This window comes from Perognathus longimembris, chromosome 8 (assembly GCF_023159225.1).
Source record: "Perognathus longimembris pacificus isolate PPM17 chromosome 8, ASM2315922v1, whole genome shotgun sequence".
In the NCBI taxonomy this organism is placed as follows: Eukaryota; Metazoa; Chordata; class Mammalia; order Rodentia; family Heteromyidae; genus Perognathus; species Perognathus longimembris.
Window position 1 is genome coordinate 40,446,228 of NC_063168.1, and position 13,406 is coordinate 40,459,633.

The 13,406-nt window shown below is 36.4% G+C and overlaps 1 protein-coding gene across 1 annotated transcript in view; it reads left to right on the forward strand.

Annotated features, from left to right (window-relative positions):
- Psme4 (proteasome activator subunit 4) overlaps positions 1 to 13,406 on the forward strand; it is a 113,797-nt gene that overhangs the window by 22,047 nt on the left and 78,344 nt on the right. Inside the window, exons 4-6 of the mRNA XM_048352938.1 lie at positions 5,670 to 5,714; positions 8,630 to 8,779; positions 10,044 to 10,107. Coding sequence (XP_048208895.1) covers positions 5,670 to 5,714; positions 8,630 to 8,779; positions 10,044 to 10,107 — 259 coding nt within the window. The remainder of the gene's footprint in view (positions 1 to 5,669; positions 5,715 to 8,629; positions 8,780 to 10,043; positions 10,108 to 13,406) is intronic.

A 13,406-nucleotide genomic window follows, 5' to 3' on the forward strand; every position in this document is an offset into this window, starting at 1 on the left:
AAAAGTATTTTATACAAGAAATACAAGAAAATGAGAATTCAGCATTGCAGGTGGACATTAAAATAAAAAATATAGGCCATGGATAATGAAAACCAGCCCAGATTTACTACATATAAAATCAATAGAGGCAAAGGTTGAATAGGAAATATAAATAATGTGTGAAGACATGGAGAATTTGTGCTGTAGAGTTCTGGGGAGTGTATCAGAATAAGACTGAAAGAGCTAAAACAAGCAATGCCAAAATAAATAATATCTATTTATAAATACCATTACAAATTGCTTGCTGTGCCATCCCATAAAAGGATGATGATAACAATCTTGAGTAAGAGGTGGGAGTAAGCAGTGGTGATAAGGATTGAATCCAGGACTTCAGGCATGATAGGCAAGCACTTTATTAGCTAAGCTACATCTCCAGTCCCAACATGAAGCATTTTCAATGATAAAATTATTTTGTCTGCTAATTGCCATTTTAATAACCCTTTGTCTAAATATCTATTAAACTAGTTTTTATTTGTAGTTGGTTCACAGGGATATTATTTGGGTAAATCAAGTATAGTGATTTTTCAGAAATAGTGCTAATGAGGTAAAACAGCAGAGTCTTCTAATTTATATGTCAGCAGTAGTAGTATTCCTAGAAGTGCAACATCTTAAACTAAGCAAAAATGTTTAAAGCAGTTAAGTTTTAGATTCTGAATTTTACTTGAATAATTACAATAGGACATTTGAAAGCCTTACCAACTTGTTATATAGGGCTATGAATTGCAGGGTATCTAATATACCTGAGTTTTGACCATTAAAGTGAATTGAATTCTCCCCAGTCATTACTTTTTGCCCCATGGACCCAGTCACTGAGCCACAGCGAGGACCCAGCTGCTTCCAGGTGCTTCACCACCCCTCAGCTACCTTCCACAGGCTGTTTCTACAAGGAAAAGGAAAGATTTATCTACTATTCAAAATTTTCATTCTTTTGACCCTTTTGGCTATGCAAGTAAGGGCAATGACCTGCTTCCTGGTATCCCAGAGGTTTCTATATCCATATAAGTATTTCAACAGAGAAATAACAGGAGGACCCTTACTACTTTCCAAGGGATCACTGATGATTGTGATAAAAAGAGAAAAAGAAGAGTAACTGATGAAGGGGTTAAGAAGAAATTTGCCTTTAGTGGTATTCTATTTCAGCATTTAGAATATGGAGAAGTATTTCAGGTACAGAGAGTGACCAGCACAAGAACACATGTCATTTCCCAAGAGATTGGACTGGCTAAACCCTGCTAGGCCCATGAGTTATAGGTGTGTGTGGCTTACTGAAACTTTAGTGAGGATTTCCTTGCAGTGAGTAGAATTTCCCTTTTGTCCCTTACCACAAGTTGACTAGGCTCTGGTCTCTCATGCCTGTAATCCTAGGTACCCAGGAGACTGAGAGGATTTGCAGTTTGAAGCCTGCCCACACAGGAAAGTCAATACGACTCTTATCTCCAGTTAACCAACCAAAAGCCAGAAATGTAACAGTGTTCTTGTACATCAGTAATGGAGATGTTGGACTTTATTATAAAATGATCTTAACCTTAATTTTGAATCAAGTGACTATTAAAAATGACTGCTCATTTAACTGAGAATTATTACAGGTTTTGAAAAACTAGGTGATAGTTGGAGAATATTTAAAATTAGCTTATAGTGTACTTGTTGAAATTCAGAGGAAAAAAAAACCTAATTTCTCCATACAGTGTTTGGCACAAGCTTCAGGAAAAAAGTAGTAATTAAGCACTTACGTTGAATTATGAGGATTTTTTTTTTTTTTTGCCAGTCCTGGGCCTTGGACTCAGGGCCTGAGCACTGTCCCTGGCTTCCTTTTTGCTCAAGGCTAGCACTCTGCCACTTGAGCCACAGCGCCACTTCTGGTTTTCTATATATGTGGTGCTGGGGAATCGAACCCAGAGCTTGGTGTATACGAGGCAAGCACTCTTGCCACTAGGCCATATCCCCAGCCCCGAATTATGAGGATTTTAAAAATGTGCCATTGTTACAGTTTCCCTCTTATTTATGAAAAAACAAATATGATTATTTTAAAATTAGATTTACAAATGTAGCTGTAGGTACATGGCGATGAGCAGTCTTGACTATATCAGTTACTGTTTATGTCTGGAATTTAGAAGTGGATATTGTCCTGATAGTTATATAAAACTAAGATAAAGGCATAAGTCTCCAAATTTTTATGTTTGCTATCAGTCACTGGAGGCCAAGGCAATTGGCTTTCCTAGATCTTTTCAATGCATTTATCATGAATTAGTGTCTATAAGGAATGTCATTTGTAAGGAAATTGAGGTCCAGAGAGCTAAATTCACACAGACACGGACTCATTGGTATAAATAAACTGGAACAAAAGCTAATTCTAAACAACAAAATTAGGACAAGAACTCTTTTTTTTTTTGGCCAGTCCTGGGGCTTGGACTCAGGGCCTGAGCACTGTCCCTGGCTTCTTCTTGCTCAAGGCTAGCACTCTGCCACTTGAGCCACAGCGCCACTTCTGGCCATTTTCTGTATATGTGGTGCTGGGGAATCGAACCCAGGGCCTCATGTATATGAAGCAGGCACTCTTGCCACTAGGCCATATCCCCAGCCCAGGACAAGAACTCTTTTTATCCTTAATAATGAGGTAGCAGTTGCAGAGGAACTTCCCAGTTCAGTTTGAGGCAATAGAATCAATGTAAAAGCAAAATGAGCACAAAAATTTTAACTCACTAATATTCAAAGTAAAATTTATTTTGGTTTAAATATGTATTAATGATTTATTACTAATAATAGACTCTTATTTTGCTTAATACTGGGCTGCCTAAAAGCTTCTAATATATCATCTCATTTACTCTTTGTAACAATTTGATGAGGTAGGTATTATTGCTCATGGATGACAAAACTAATCTATGCTATTACATTATGAGGAAATTGCAGAATTAGCATTCAAATTTGAACTGACTCTTAAGTGCAAGTTGAACCATTATACTCTACTATGGCTTTCTGTTTCATCTTTAACATGCCATTTTTACGAGGAAATGGAGTATAAGAAAACCCATTCAAGACTTATTATGTATATCCCTTTCAATTGAAGAAAAAAGGGATACTTTGCATTGTTATCACTTTAGTATTGTAAATTTCCAACATTTGGAAAGTGTATACTGATTATTCGCTCCCTCTGAAAATTAGTGAAATACAGTCTAGTACCATCTAGCCTTAACCTTTTATTTTATTTTTAAACAGAAACATTGTTCCCTTCATCTTGAGAGATTACAAGAATCACAAAAGGTCACTATACAGATATCACAGGTTAGAGAGATTGTACCCTTTTCTGGATAAAGAGCATATACCCAATGGTACAAGCCTTATGTGTAAGAAGGGGTTGAAATTGACTTTTATTTAGATGAACTAAATCACATTTCAACAAACTTTAGTCCTTGTAATAAGTGAAGTGACTCCATCAGGCCATCCTATACCTCTTAAAGAATGAAGGGAACTAGAGAAAACATGTAGTTGTTTAGCTTTTAAAGGCTTTCTAGAACCATTTTCAACATTTATCTGGAAATCTCTTGGCTTAGAGAAGGTACTAAGTCAAAGCAGTAGGTTTTCAGTGTAACATAATCTGTCAAATAGTTTAAAGAATGAGTAAAATTTAACATTGAAAAGTGGTAGAATTATGACTTTTCTTATTTCCTAGGAAAAATAGTTTACCATTTAGAATTACCTTTAAAGCTGGACGTGGTGGCACACGTCTGTAATCCTAGCAACTCAGGAGGCAGAAGCAGGACCATTGTGAATTCTACGTTATCCTTGGCAAAGATTGCAGTGAAACCTTGCTTTAAAAATAAAACACGAGAAAAGGTCCAGGGCTGTAGCTCAAGTAAACGAGTGCTTGTCTAGTATGTGGAAAGCTCTGGGCTCAGTCCTTGGCACTGAAAAAAAGATTTTCACTTGAATTGATCTTTACTTAGTTTCAGACCAGTAGCTTTCTTTTTAAACCTTGCCTTTGCATTTTGCAATTTGTTAATAAATGGTTCTTCAGTTGAAACTGAAAGAAGATCCAAGATATGTGCTGTTTCTTGCCCTGAAAAAACTACTTATTGAGTATTGTAAGTAAATAAATATAAATGGGTATGAGTATATGAACAGATAGCCTTTTCATAAGCACTTTGTTTGGTTTTCCTGAAAGAAAAATAGTAGCCATGGATTTTCAATAAGATTTAAGTGTAGTTTCAGAGAAGTTTGTTCATTCTTTTTTACCGGGCAAACTTACTTGTCCCGCCCCACCCACCTTTTTTCATTTTTTTGGTGAGAGAAAATAGTTTCTCTGATGATAAGAAAAAAACTTTCTGATGGCTTTCTGGCCCCTGTGATCGATCTTTCTTTCTTTCTTTCTTTCTTTCTTTCTTTCTTTCTTTCTTTCTTTCTTTCTTTCTTTCTTTCTTTCTTTCTTTCTTTTCTTTCTTTCTTTTTTTAATTTAGAAGTCTCATAAGGAATTAGTACCTGATTTTTCTCTCCATTTTTTTCTGAGTAATTTTGAAATGGAATAGTTACTTCTAAATAATGAGATGTAGTATTTTTACTTTTCATTATATAGTATATTGGTTGTTTATGCTGTTTGTTTATGTTATCCCCTGGAATTCCTTCATAGTGTAGTTAGTTCTTCAGTTTTCAGAGAGTTGGATAGGCCTTTGTACTTAAGAATTTCAAAAAGTTTAATGATAAAGTATTTGGTGGAAATATTGTCTGAAAGTTACCCCCTTTTTGAGACTTAGGGCTTTATTTTTATCTATATACACCATACACATTTATTTTAAATTTTCAGTTAAAAATTACTTAATGCCCTGTTGTATTGTTTGTATTTGACTTATTTTGATTATATTGTAATATTTTTATTACTTTTAAAATATAATTTTACTATTTTTATTTATGTGGTATTGAGGAATCGAACCCAGGGCTTCATGCATGCTAAGCAAGCACTCTACCACTAAGCCACATTCCCAGCCCCTGTAGTTAATGTTTTAAATATTCCTTTTTGGTATTCATGGCCTTTTTATTAAAGTTAATATGTATATTTGTGTGCTGGCCTCTTTCACTCACTTGAGGCACCAGCATGTTGAAATACATGTTTCACAAACTTTGTCAGTAGCTGGTCAAAGGATGGTGTTCTTTTTGATAACTGTTGCAGGCAGTTGGTGCCTTGAAGGGTTATAGAACTCTCATTAATTGATTATGAAAATTTATTTCTGGGATTTACTGATGGAAGCACATCAGATTTTTTTATGTCTTGTTTATATTTTGATGTTGTAAAAATTATAATAATTATTCTTTCAAGTTTTCAGCCACCAAGCATAGTTGATTACAAGTATGGTCATTACCAACTACTTCGTAAACATTAAAAATTAGTTATCCTCTTTCCATTATAATGTTTTCTTCTCTCTTGTTCATAGCAGAGAATGAGTAAATTGAGAGCAGAGAAAAAAATACATTGAGGCGACTCTTTAGTTCATTCTTACAGTTCTATTACATGAAAGGAGGATTAGTTGTGACATATAAACATGTAATAACTGAATATATGAGCATATATATCAGTTAATACAATTAGATATGTTCATAAAATTCCTCAGTCTAATTTATTGAATGGCTTTTTCTCCTCTAGTTCTGTAGAAAATGTTCTCAAAACACTCGTGAAAAGCTGCCGACCGTAAGTAGTATCTCAGTTTATAAAGCCTGTTGTTGATTCTGTGGGCCTTCCCCCATCTTTAGTATGCTTTGAAGAAGAAATTAAAGGTATAAACAGTTTTTGACATCCAGATAATAGTCATTGAACACAACATATCTTTTCTAGCTTTTGAACTAAAATTTTTATATTTCATTTTTTAATTTAGAAAATTAAATCTCTTATTAAAAAGTAAGAATAACAGTTCACATAGGATCATTATTTTCTAAAATACATTCTTAGAGTGTTGTTATTCAGATGAAAGATATTTTCTGAAATAAGCATTCTCAATATTGTACTAAGTAATAACAAAAGTGGTCTATGCGTTGTTTTTTTAACCATGTTCTCCCTTGGTAGAATAATTAACTCAAAATATTCCATATTCTAATAATTAAAGATGAGTAAAGGTTTAATTTCATAATAAAGTTCATTTGTATATATTTCAGTTGTTTTTTATTCTTGTAATTAGGCTATTCTGAGACTTTTCTTGCAATAAATAAAGTGAATGCTTTTGAATGGAAAACACTATATGATGCTTATGAGTTTTATTTAATAAGTTACTTAATGATTCAGATGTATTGTTGATGCACATATTACTCAATCCTGGGCAAATCTATTTTTAGGATATAAGACCCTCATAAGAGGCTTAGACCTAGGCTGAGTCATAGGTCACCTCCAGTGAACAATTTCATTTTGTGGTAGGCAGTTATTCTATCCATTTGGCCTGTGGTTTTTCTCCTTGCAAGCTTGTTACTGAGGAACTTACTGGTTCTTAAATAATTCAAGAAACTCTCAACTCTTATTTTGGATTATTAGTCTAGCAATTGACTTACATAAATAGGATTTTTTAAAGGTGGAACATAGTTTTATAGCTAGTGTTTTAAACAAGGACCAGACATATAATGACTGATGAATTCAATGGAAGTATTAGTAAAAATGTAAATTTAGGGCTGAGAATATAGCTTAGTGGTAAACTGCTTGCGTAGCATGCATGATGCCCTGAGTTCAGCTCCTCAGTGCCACATAAACAGAGAAAAGCTGGAAGTGGTACTGTATGGTTCAAGTGGTAGAGTGCTAGCCTTGAGCAAAAGAAGCTTGGGGACAGTGCCTCGACCCTGAGTACAAGCCCCAGGACTGGCAAAAATAAATAAATAAATTTATTGCTCACACAAAGGAGGTATGATTTAAATTACTGCAGGATTTGGATGTGTCTTTTTTTAAAAAAAGGACAAAGATGCTAAGTCTGGATTCTTGTGTTTGTAATTCTGGTACTTGTAATTCTTACATTAAGGGAAAACTGTCATTTGAGTTCAGAGGTGTTCTAGGCAGTAACTCAGATTGCAGAAAAAAAACCAAAACAGCCCTTTTTAAACAAGCCACCCTGAAGCAATGGATTGTGACCAGTGCCTCTGGATTTCAGAGTTCTTCAAATACAGTTGAAAGCTAAAGTGTAAATGTTAAGACAGAGGCTAATGTTAGACTTTTTAAAAAAAAATCAGGAATGGATTTCTAGATATGAGATTTAAAAATAAAGTTGTCCTAAATGTTTGTTTTAAATTGGACAAAATAAATAATTAAGGCTGCCCCAAAAAATAAATTATTGCAGGTATGATTTAAATTATGATGACACAGTAGGATTAATGATACGTTATGTCATTGTTTATGTCAAAATTTTAAGTACATTTGAAGGAGTTTTCTCTTTAGGAAGAACCCAGATTTCCAACTGAATTTCTCGGATGTCATTTTTCATTTCAAATCTCTTAAAATGCTTACATAATTATATGTGCAGTCTTCGGCCATGTGCCTTCATTTTGTATGTACATGCACATATTTTTTTTTTTTTTTTTTTTTTGGCCAGTCCTGGTGCTTGGACTCAAGGCCTGAGCACTGTCCCTGGCTTCTTTTTGCTCAAAGCTAGCACCCTGCCACTTGAGCCACAGCGCCACTTCTGGCCGTTTTCTGTATATGTGGTGCTGGGGAATCGAACCCATGGCCTCATGTATACGAGGCAAGCGCTCTTGCCACTAGGCCATATCCCCAGCCCCGACATGCACATATTTTAAGTTTCTAAATCTCTACCCTGGGGATGCAAAAATTACAGAATATTAGAGCCTGTAAAAGTATATCATCTTGTCCTCTGTAATATACAGGAAAGCTGTCTATTCCACTGACTGTAAATGATGCCCAGATATTCCGAGGCTAAAGCTCTTATGCTCAGTTCTGATTACCTCTTACATAGACTGAATTCTTATATATGAGACTTTATCAAACCCTTTGCTTTTACACTCAAGGCTGGTTCTCTGCCACTTGAGGCACAGCTCTACTTCTGGAGTTTTTGGTGGTCATTGAACTAAGAGTCTATGGACTTCCCCTGTCTTACCTTCAAATCTCAGCATCCTAAGTAGCTAGGATTACCACTGGCATCTGGTTCAATTTGAAAAACAACAACAACTAGTAATTATACAAAAGGGTTTTAATTCAATATGTTAGTTTATGATTACAGTGTATCTTGATCAGTCATATGTAGTCTTAAGTGACTTGGTTTTATTTTGTGTTATCAACTTCATAGTGTTGTTTGTTTTTTTTAATTCTTAGATAAGAATTCACCAGGTATGGCTGAATATTTTATTTTTACAAATTATTTATTGTGGGCCCATTCAACATTTATAATGTGTGATCCACCTTAAAAAGTTTATTTCCTTTTGCCTCCATATCCCTTTTTTCTTTTTCAGTACTGGGGATTGAACCCAGGGCCTCCCAACATGCTAGGCCAAGCACTATAAAGCAGGAGTCCATGACTTTTTCTTTACCCCTTTTTGTCAGCCAGATACTGATTGGTGTTATTGAATTTTTAATTCAGTAATCTGATACTTGAAAATATTCTTCTTTTTTTTTTAAAGCTATTTTCCAGCAGATGCAACAGCAGAAATGCTAGAAGAATGGCGACCTTTAATGTGTCCTTTTGATGTAACAATGCAAAAGGCCATCACTTATTTTGAAATATTTCTTCCTACCTCCCTTCCTCCAGAGCTTCATCATAAAGGTTTTAAGTAAGTATATACATATTTGGCAAATTCTAGAATAGAGTAGGAAATACAATTGTACTTACAATCTTTTGGGGGGGTTTGTGTTGTTCTTGTTGTGTTTTTGATAGTCATGGGGCTTGAACTCAGGGCCTGGGCTCTGTTCGTGAACTCTGGCTTAAGGCTAGGGCTCTACCTCTTTGAGCCACAGCTCTACTTCTAGTTTTCTGGTGGTTAATTGAAAATAAGAGTCTCAAAGGACTTTTCTGCCTGGGTTGGGCTTGGCTGTCTTTGAACCATGATATTCATCTCACTGCCTCTTGAGTAGCTAGGATTATAGGCATGAGCTCCCAGTCCTAGCTGTACTCAAAAGCAAGCTAAAAAAAACAAAACTTGCAGACTCATCCATTATATTTATTATACCTTTTTTTTTTTTTTTTTTTTTTTTGCCAGTCCTGTGGCTTGGACTAAGGGTCTGAGCACTGTCCCTGGCTTCTTTTTACTCAAGTCTAGCACTCTACCTCTTGAACCACAGCGTCCCTTCTGGCTTTTTCTATATATGTAGTGCTGAGGAATCAAACCCAGGGCTTTGTGCATGCTAGGCAAGCACTGTACCTCTAAGCCACATTCCCAGCCTGCAAACTGACTTTTTGAATGGTAACTCCTTTGTACAACTCCTTAAAGATAATAAAAATATAATTTTTTAAAATCCAAAATAAAAAGAATAACAGTTTTAAGGGATATGGTGAGAAAGAGAAGACAGGGAGAATGAGCAAGTAGTTACAAGGAAACATTAAAGTTAAAAGGGAAAAGGCAGGAAATAAGAAGGGGCAAGTTGTAAATGGTATTAGTTTTTGACATTAATGACATGCAACAGAAATTTAAAAGATGAAGCCAAATTTTATAGCATAAATTGGAAGAAAGGTAGTATTCAAGGAAGAAATACTCTTTTTGTGCCATTAAGTTTGTAACTTGCAGCATTATTTTTTTCTAGGTTGTGTAGCTATCAGTAAGAAAAATAGATTTTAAAAGTAAAAAGGAGGGGCTGGGAATATGGCCTAGTGGCAAGAGTGCTTGCCTCGTACACGTGAAGCCCCGGGTTCAATTCCCCAGCACCACATATACACAAAAAAAGGCCAGAAGTGGCACTGTGGCTCAAGAGGTAGAGTCCAAGGCCCAGGACTGGCAAAAACAACAACAACAAACAAAACAAAACGCAGAAAGTAAAAAGGATATTTGGCACCACTATCTGTAATCACTTGCTATTCATAACAACATTTTTCTTCCTCAGACTTTGGTTTGATGAATTAATTGGCCTTTGGGTTTCTGTGCAAAATCTCCCACAGTGGGAGGGGGTAAGTATCCCATTTTGTTCATCCTATATATATATTTTTTTCTTTTAAGTATATATTAGTTGTTCAAGGAGGGGTTCATTGTGACATTTCTATACATACTTACACAGTGTACTCCTACCAAATCTACTCCCTTCTGTTAGTTTCCTAATTGCAGTTTGTTTATTGTCAGTACCGGGGTTTGAACTTGACACCTCCCTCCCCTTTCCCCTTGAGATATATATCTTCTGTCCTGCTTTTTGCTGTTTCTTTGATATTAGTCTCTTGGCCTCAGCCACCAGGGCCTAACTACTCTTTTCTTTCTTTATTTTTTAAATTAAATTTTATTGACTAGGTGATGTTCAGACTGGTACAGTTACATAATAAGGTAGTGACTACATTTATTATCATATTTGTTACACCCTCTCTCATTTACTTTCCCTTCCCTAGTTCAGGTAAGCATATTATATACAATATCCAGTGTGTCAAAATCATAAAGTAACCACATGAACATGGAGTACGCCAAAGGAAATTCACCTAGTACATTAAACATAACGACAACAATAAAATCCTCCTGTTTCCTTCTCTTGGAGTTCATTTTGTCTATCCTCATCTTATATAATCATATGTACATAGCTGTTGAGCTATTGTGAGCCTCTGATAGGTCTATCCTATCGTTCTTTTTTTTTTTTTTTTTGCTGGTCCTGAAGCTTGAACTTGGGGCCTGGGCGCTGTCTCTGACCTCTTTGTGTTTAAGGCTAGTGCTCTACCATTTGAGTAACAGCACCACTTCTGGCTTTTTCTGAGTAGTTTATTGGAGGTACAAGTCTCATGGACTTTCTTGCCCAGGCTTGCTTTGAACCATGATCCTCAAATCTCAGCCTCCTGAGTAGTTAGGATTACAACTGTGAGCCATGGGCACTAGGCCTCTCTTTTTTTAAATTTAGAGTGGTAACTATAGTTTCTTTTCTTTATTTTTTTCTTCTTTTTTAAACTTATAGTTTCTTAGAATTAATAAGGAATTCGTGTTTTTTGTTTTGTTTTGTTTTTTTGTGCCAGTCCTGGGGCTTGAACTCAGGGCCTGGGTGCTATCCCTGGCTTCTTTTTGCTCAAGGTTAGCACTGTATCACTTGAGTCACAGCATCACTTCTGGCTTTTTCTGTTTATGAGGTGATGAGGAATGGAACCCAGGGCTTCATGCATGCTAGGCAAGCACTCTACCACTAAGCCACATTCCCAGCCCGCTAAGGAATTCTTTTTCACCTTACGGTTGTCTAAAAAAGTAGAGATTTATTTTGCTTTAAGCCATAGCCTGCATTATTAGCATGCATTGTGAAAAACATGTTTGTATTCTTTGATACCTAGTCAAGATGGTTATAGACTCATAGATTTTTTTTTTTTTTTACCAGTCCTGGGCCTTGAACTCAGGGCCTGAGCACTGTCCCTGGCTTCTTTTTGCTCAAGGCTAGCACTCTGCCACTTGAGCCACAGCGCCACTTGGCCATTTTCTATATACGTGGTGCTGAGGAATCTAACCCAGGGCTTCATGTATACGAGGCAAGCACTCTTGCCACTAGGCTATATTCCCAGCCCTTGTTTTTGTTTTTAACTGGTCTTAGGTCTTGAATTCATTCCTGGGTGCCATTCCTGAGCTTTTTTTTTTGGTTCAAGGCTAGAGCTCTACCCCTTGAGCCACACAGTTCTACTTTTGGCTTTTTGGCAGATAATTGGAAATAAGTTCTTCATAGATTTGCCTTCCCTGGCTGGCTTTGAACTACAATCTTCCGATCTCAGCCTCCTGAGTGGCTAGGATTACAAGTGTGAGAGCTACCAGTGCGTGGCCTCTCACATAGTGGGATGTTAAAACATACTTATTAGAGATGGAAAGACCTCCCATGCTCATGGGTAGGCAGAATCAATATAGTGAAAATGGCCATATTGCCCAAATTGTTATACAAATTCAATGCAATACCTATCAAAATCCCAGTCACATTCTTCACTGAAATAGAAAAAGCAATCCATAAATTCATATGGAACAGCAAAAGACCTAGAATAGAATAGTCAAAGCAATTCTAGGCAAAAAAAAAGCAGTGCAGGAGGTATCACAATACCAGACTTCAAGCTCTACTACAGGACCATCATAACAAAAACAGCCTGGTATTGGTATAAAAACAGATCAGAAGACCAATGGATTAGAATTGAAGATCCAGAAATAAAACCGCACTCTTACAGTCAGCTGATATTCGACAAAGGAGCTTAAGACATACAGTGGAATAAACATAGCCTCTTCAACTATTGGTGCTGGGAGAACTGGGCAGCTATATGCAGAAAACTCAAAGTAGACCCCAGCCTATCACCATGCACCAAGATCAACTCAATGAATCAAGGACCTCAATATCAGACCTGAATCCTTGAAACTGCTGAAGGACAGAGTAGGAAAGACGCTAGAACTTATAGGCACAGGAAGGAACTTCCTGAATAGAGTCCCAGGGGTACAACAAATAGGGGAGAGACTCAACAAATGGGACTACTACAAATTAAAAAGTTTCTGCACAGCTAAGGACATAGCCATCAAATTAGAAAGACAGCCAACCATATGGGAAAGGATCTTTACCAGCACAGCAACAGACAAAGGCCTAATAGCTGTCATCTACAGAGAACTAAAAAAACTAAGCCCCTCCAAGCCCAGTAAACCAATTAGGAAATGGGCAAAGGAGCTAAAGAGAGACTTCACAAGAGAAGAAATAAAAATGGCAAAGAAAGATATGAGGAAATGTTCAACATCCCTGGTAGTAAAGAAAATGCAAATAAAAACAACCCTGAGATACCACCTCACTCCAGTTAGAATGGCCTATACCCTGAACTCAGGCAACAACAAATGCTGGAGGGGTTGCGGGGAAAGAGGAACCCTTCTCCATTGTTGGTGGGAGTGCAAATTAGTACAACCACTTTGGAGAACAGTATGGAGGTTTCTCAAAAAGCTCAATATAGACCTACCCTATGACCCAGCCATACCATTCCTAGGCATCTATCCTAAACAGCAAAACCCATAATATCAAAAAGACATTTGTACTTCCATGTTTATCGTGGCACAATTCACAATAGCCAAAATATGGAAACAACCCAGATGCCCCTCCACAGATGAATGGATCCAAAAAATATGGTACTTATACACAATGGAATACTACATAGCGATTAGGAATGGTGAAATATTGTTATTCGCAGGGAAATGGTCAGAACTCGAACAAATAATGTTGAGCGAGACAAGCCTAGAACACAGAAAACAAAGGGGCATGATCTCCCTGATATATGACTATTAAGAA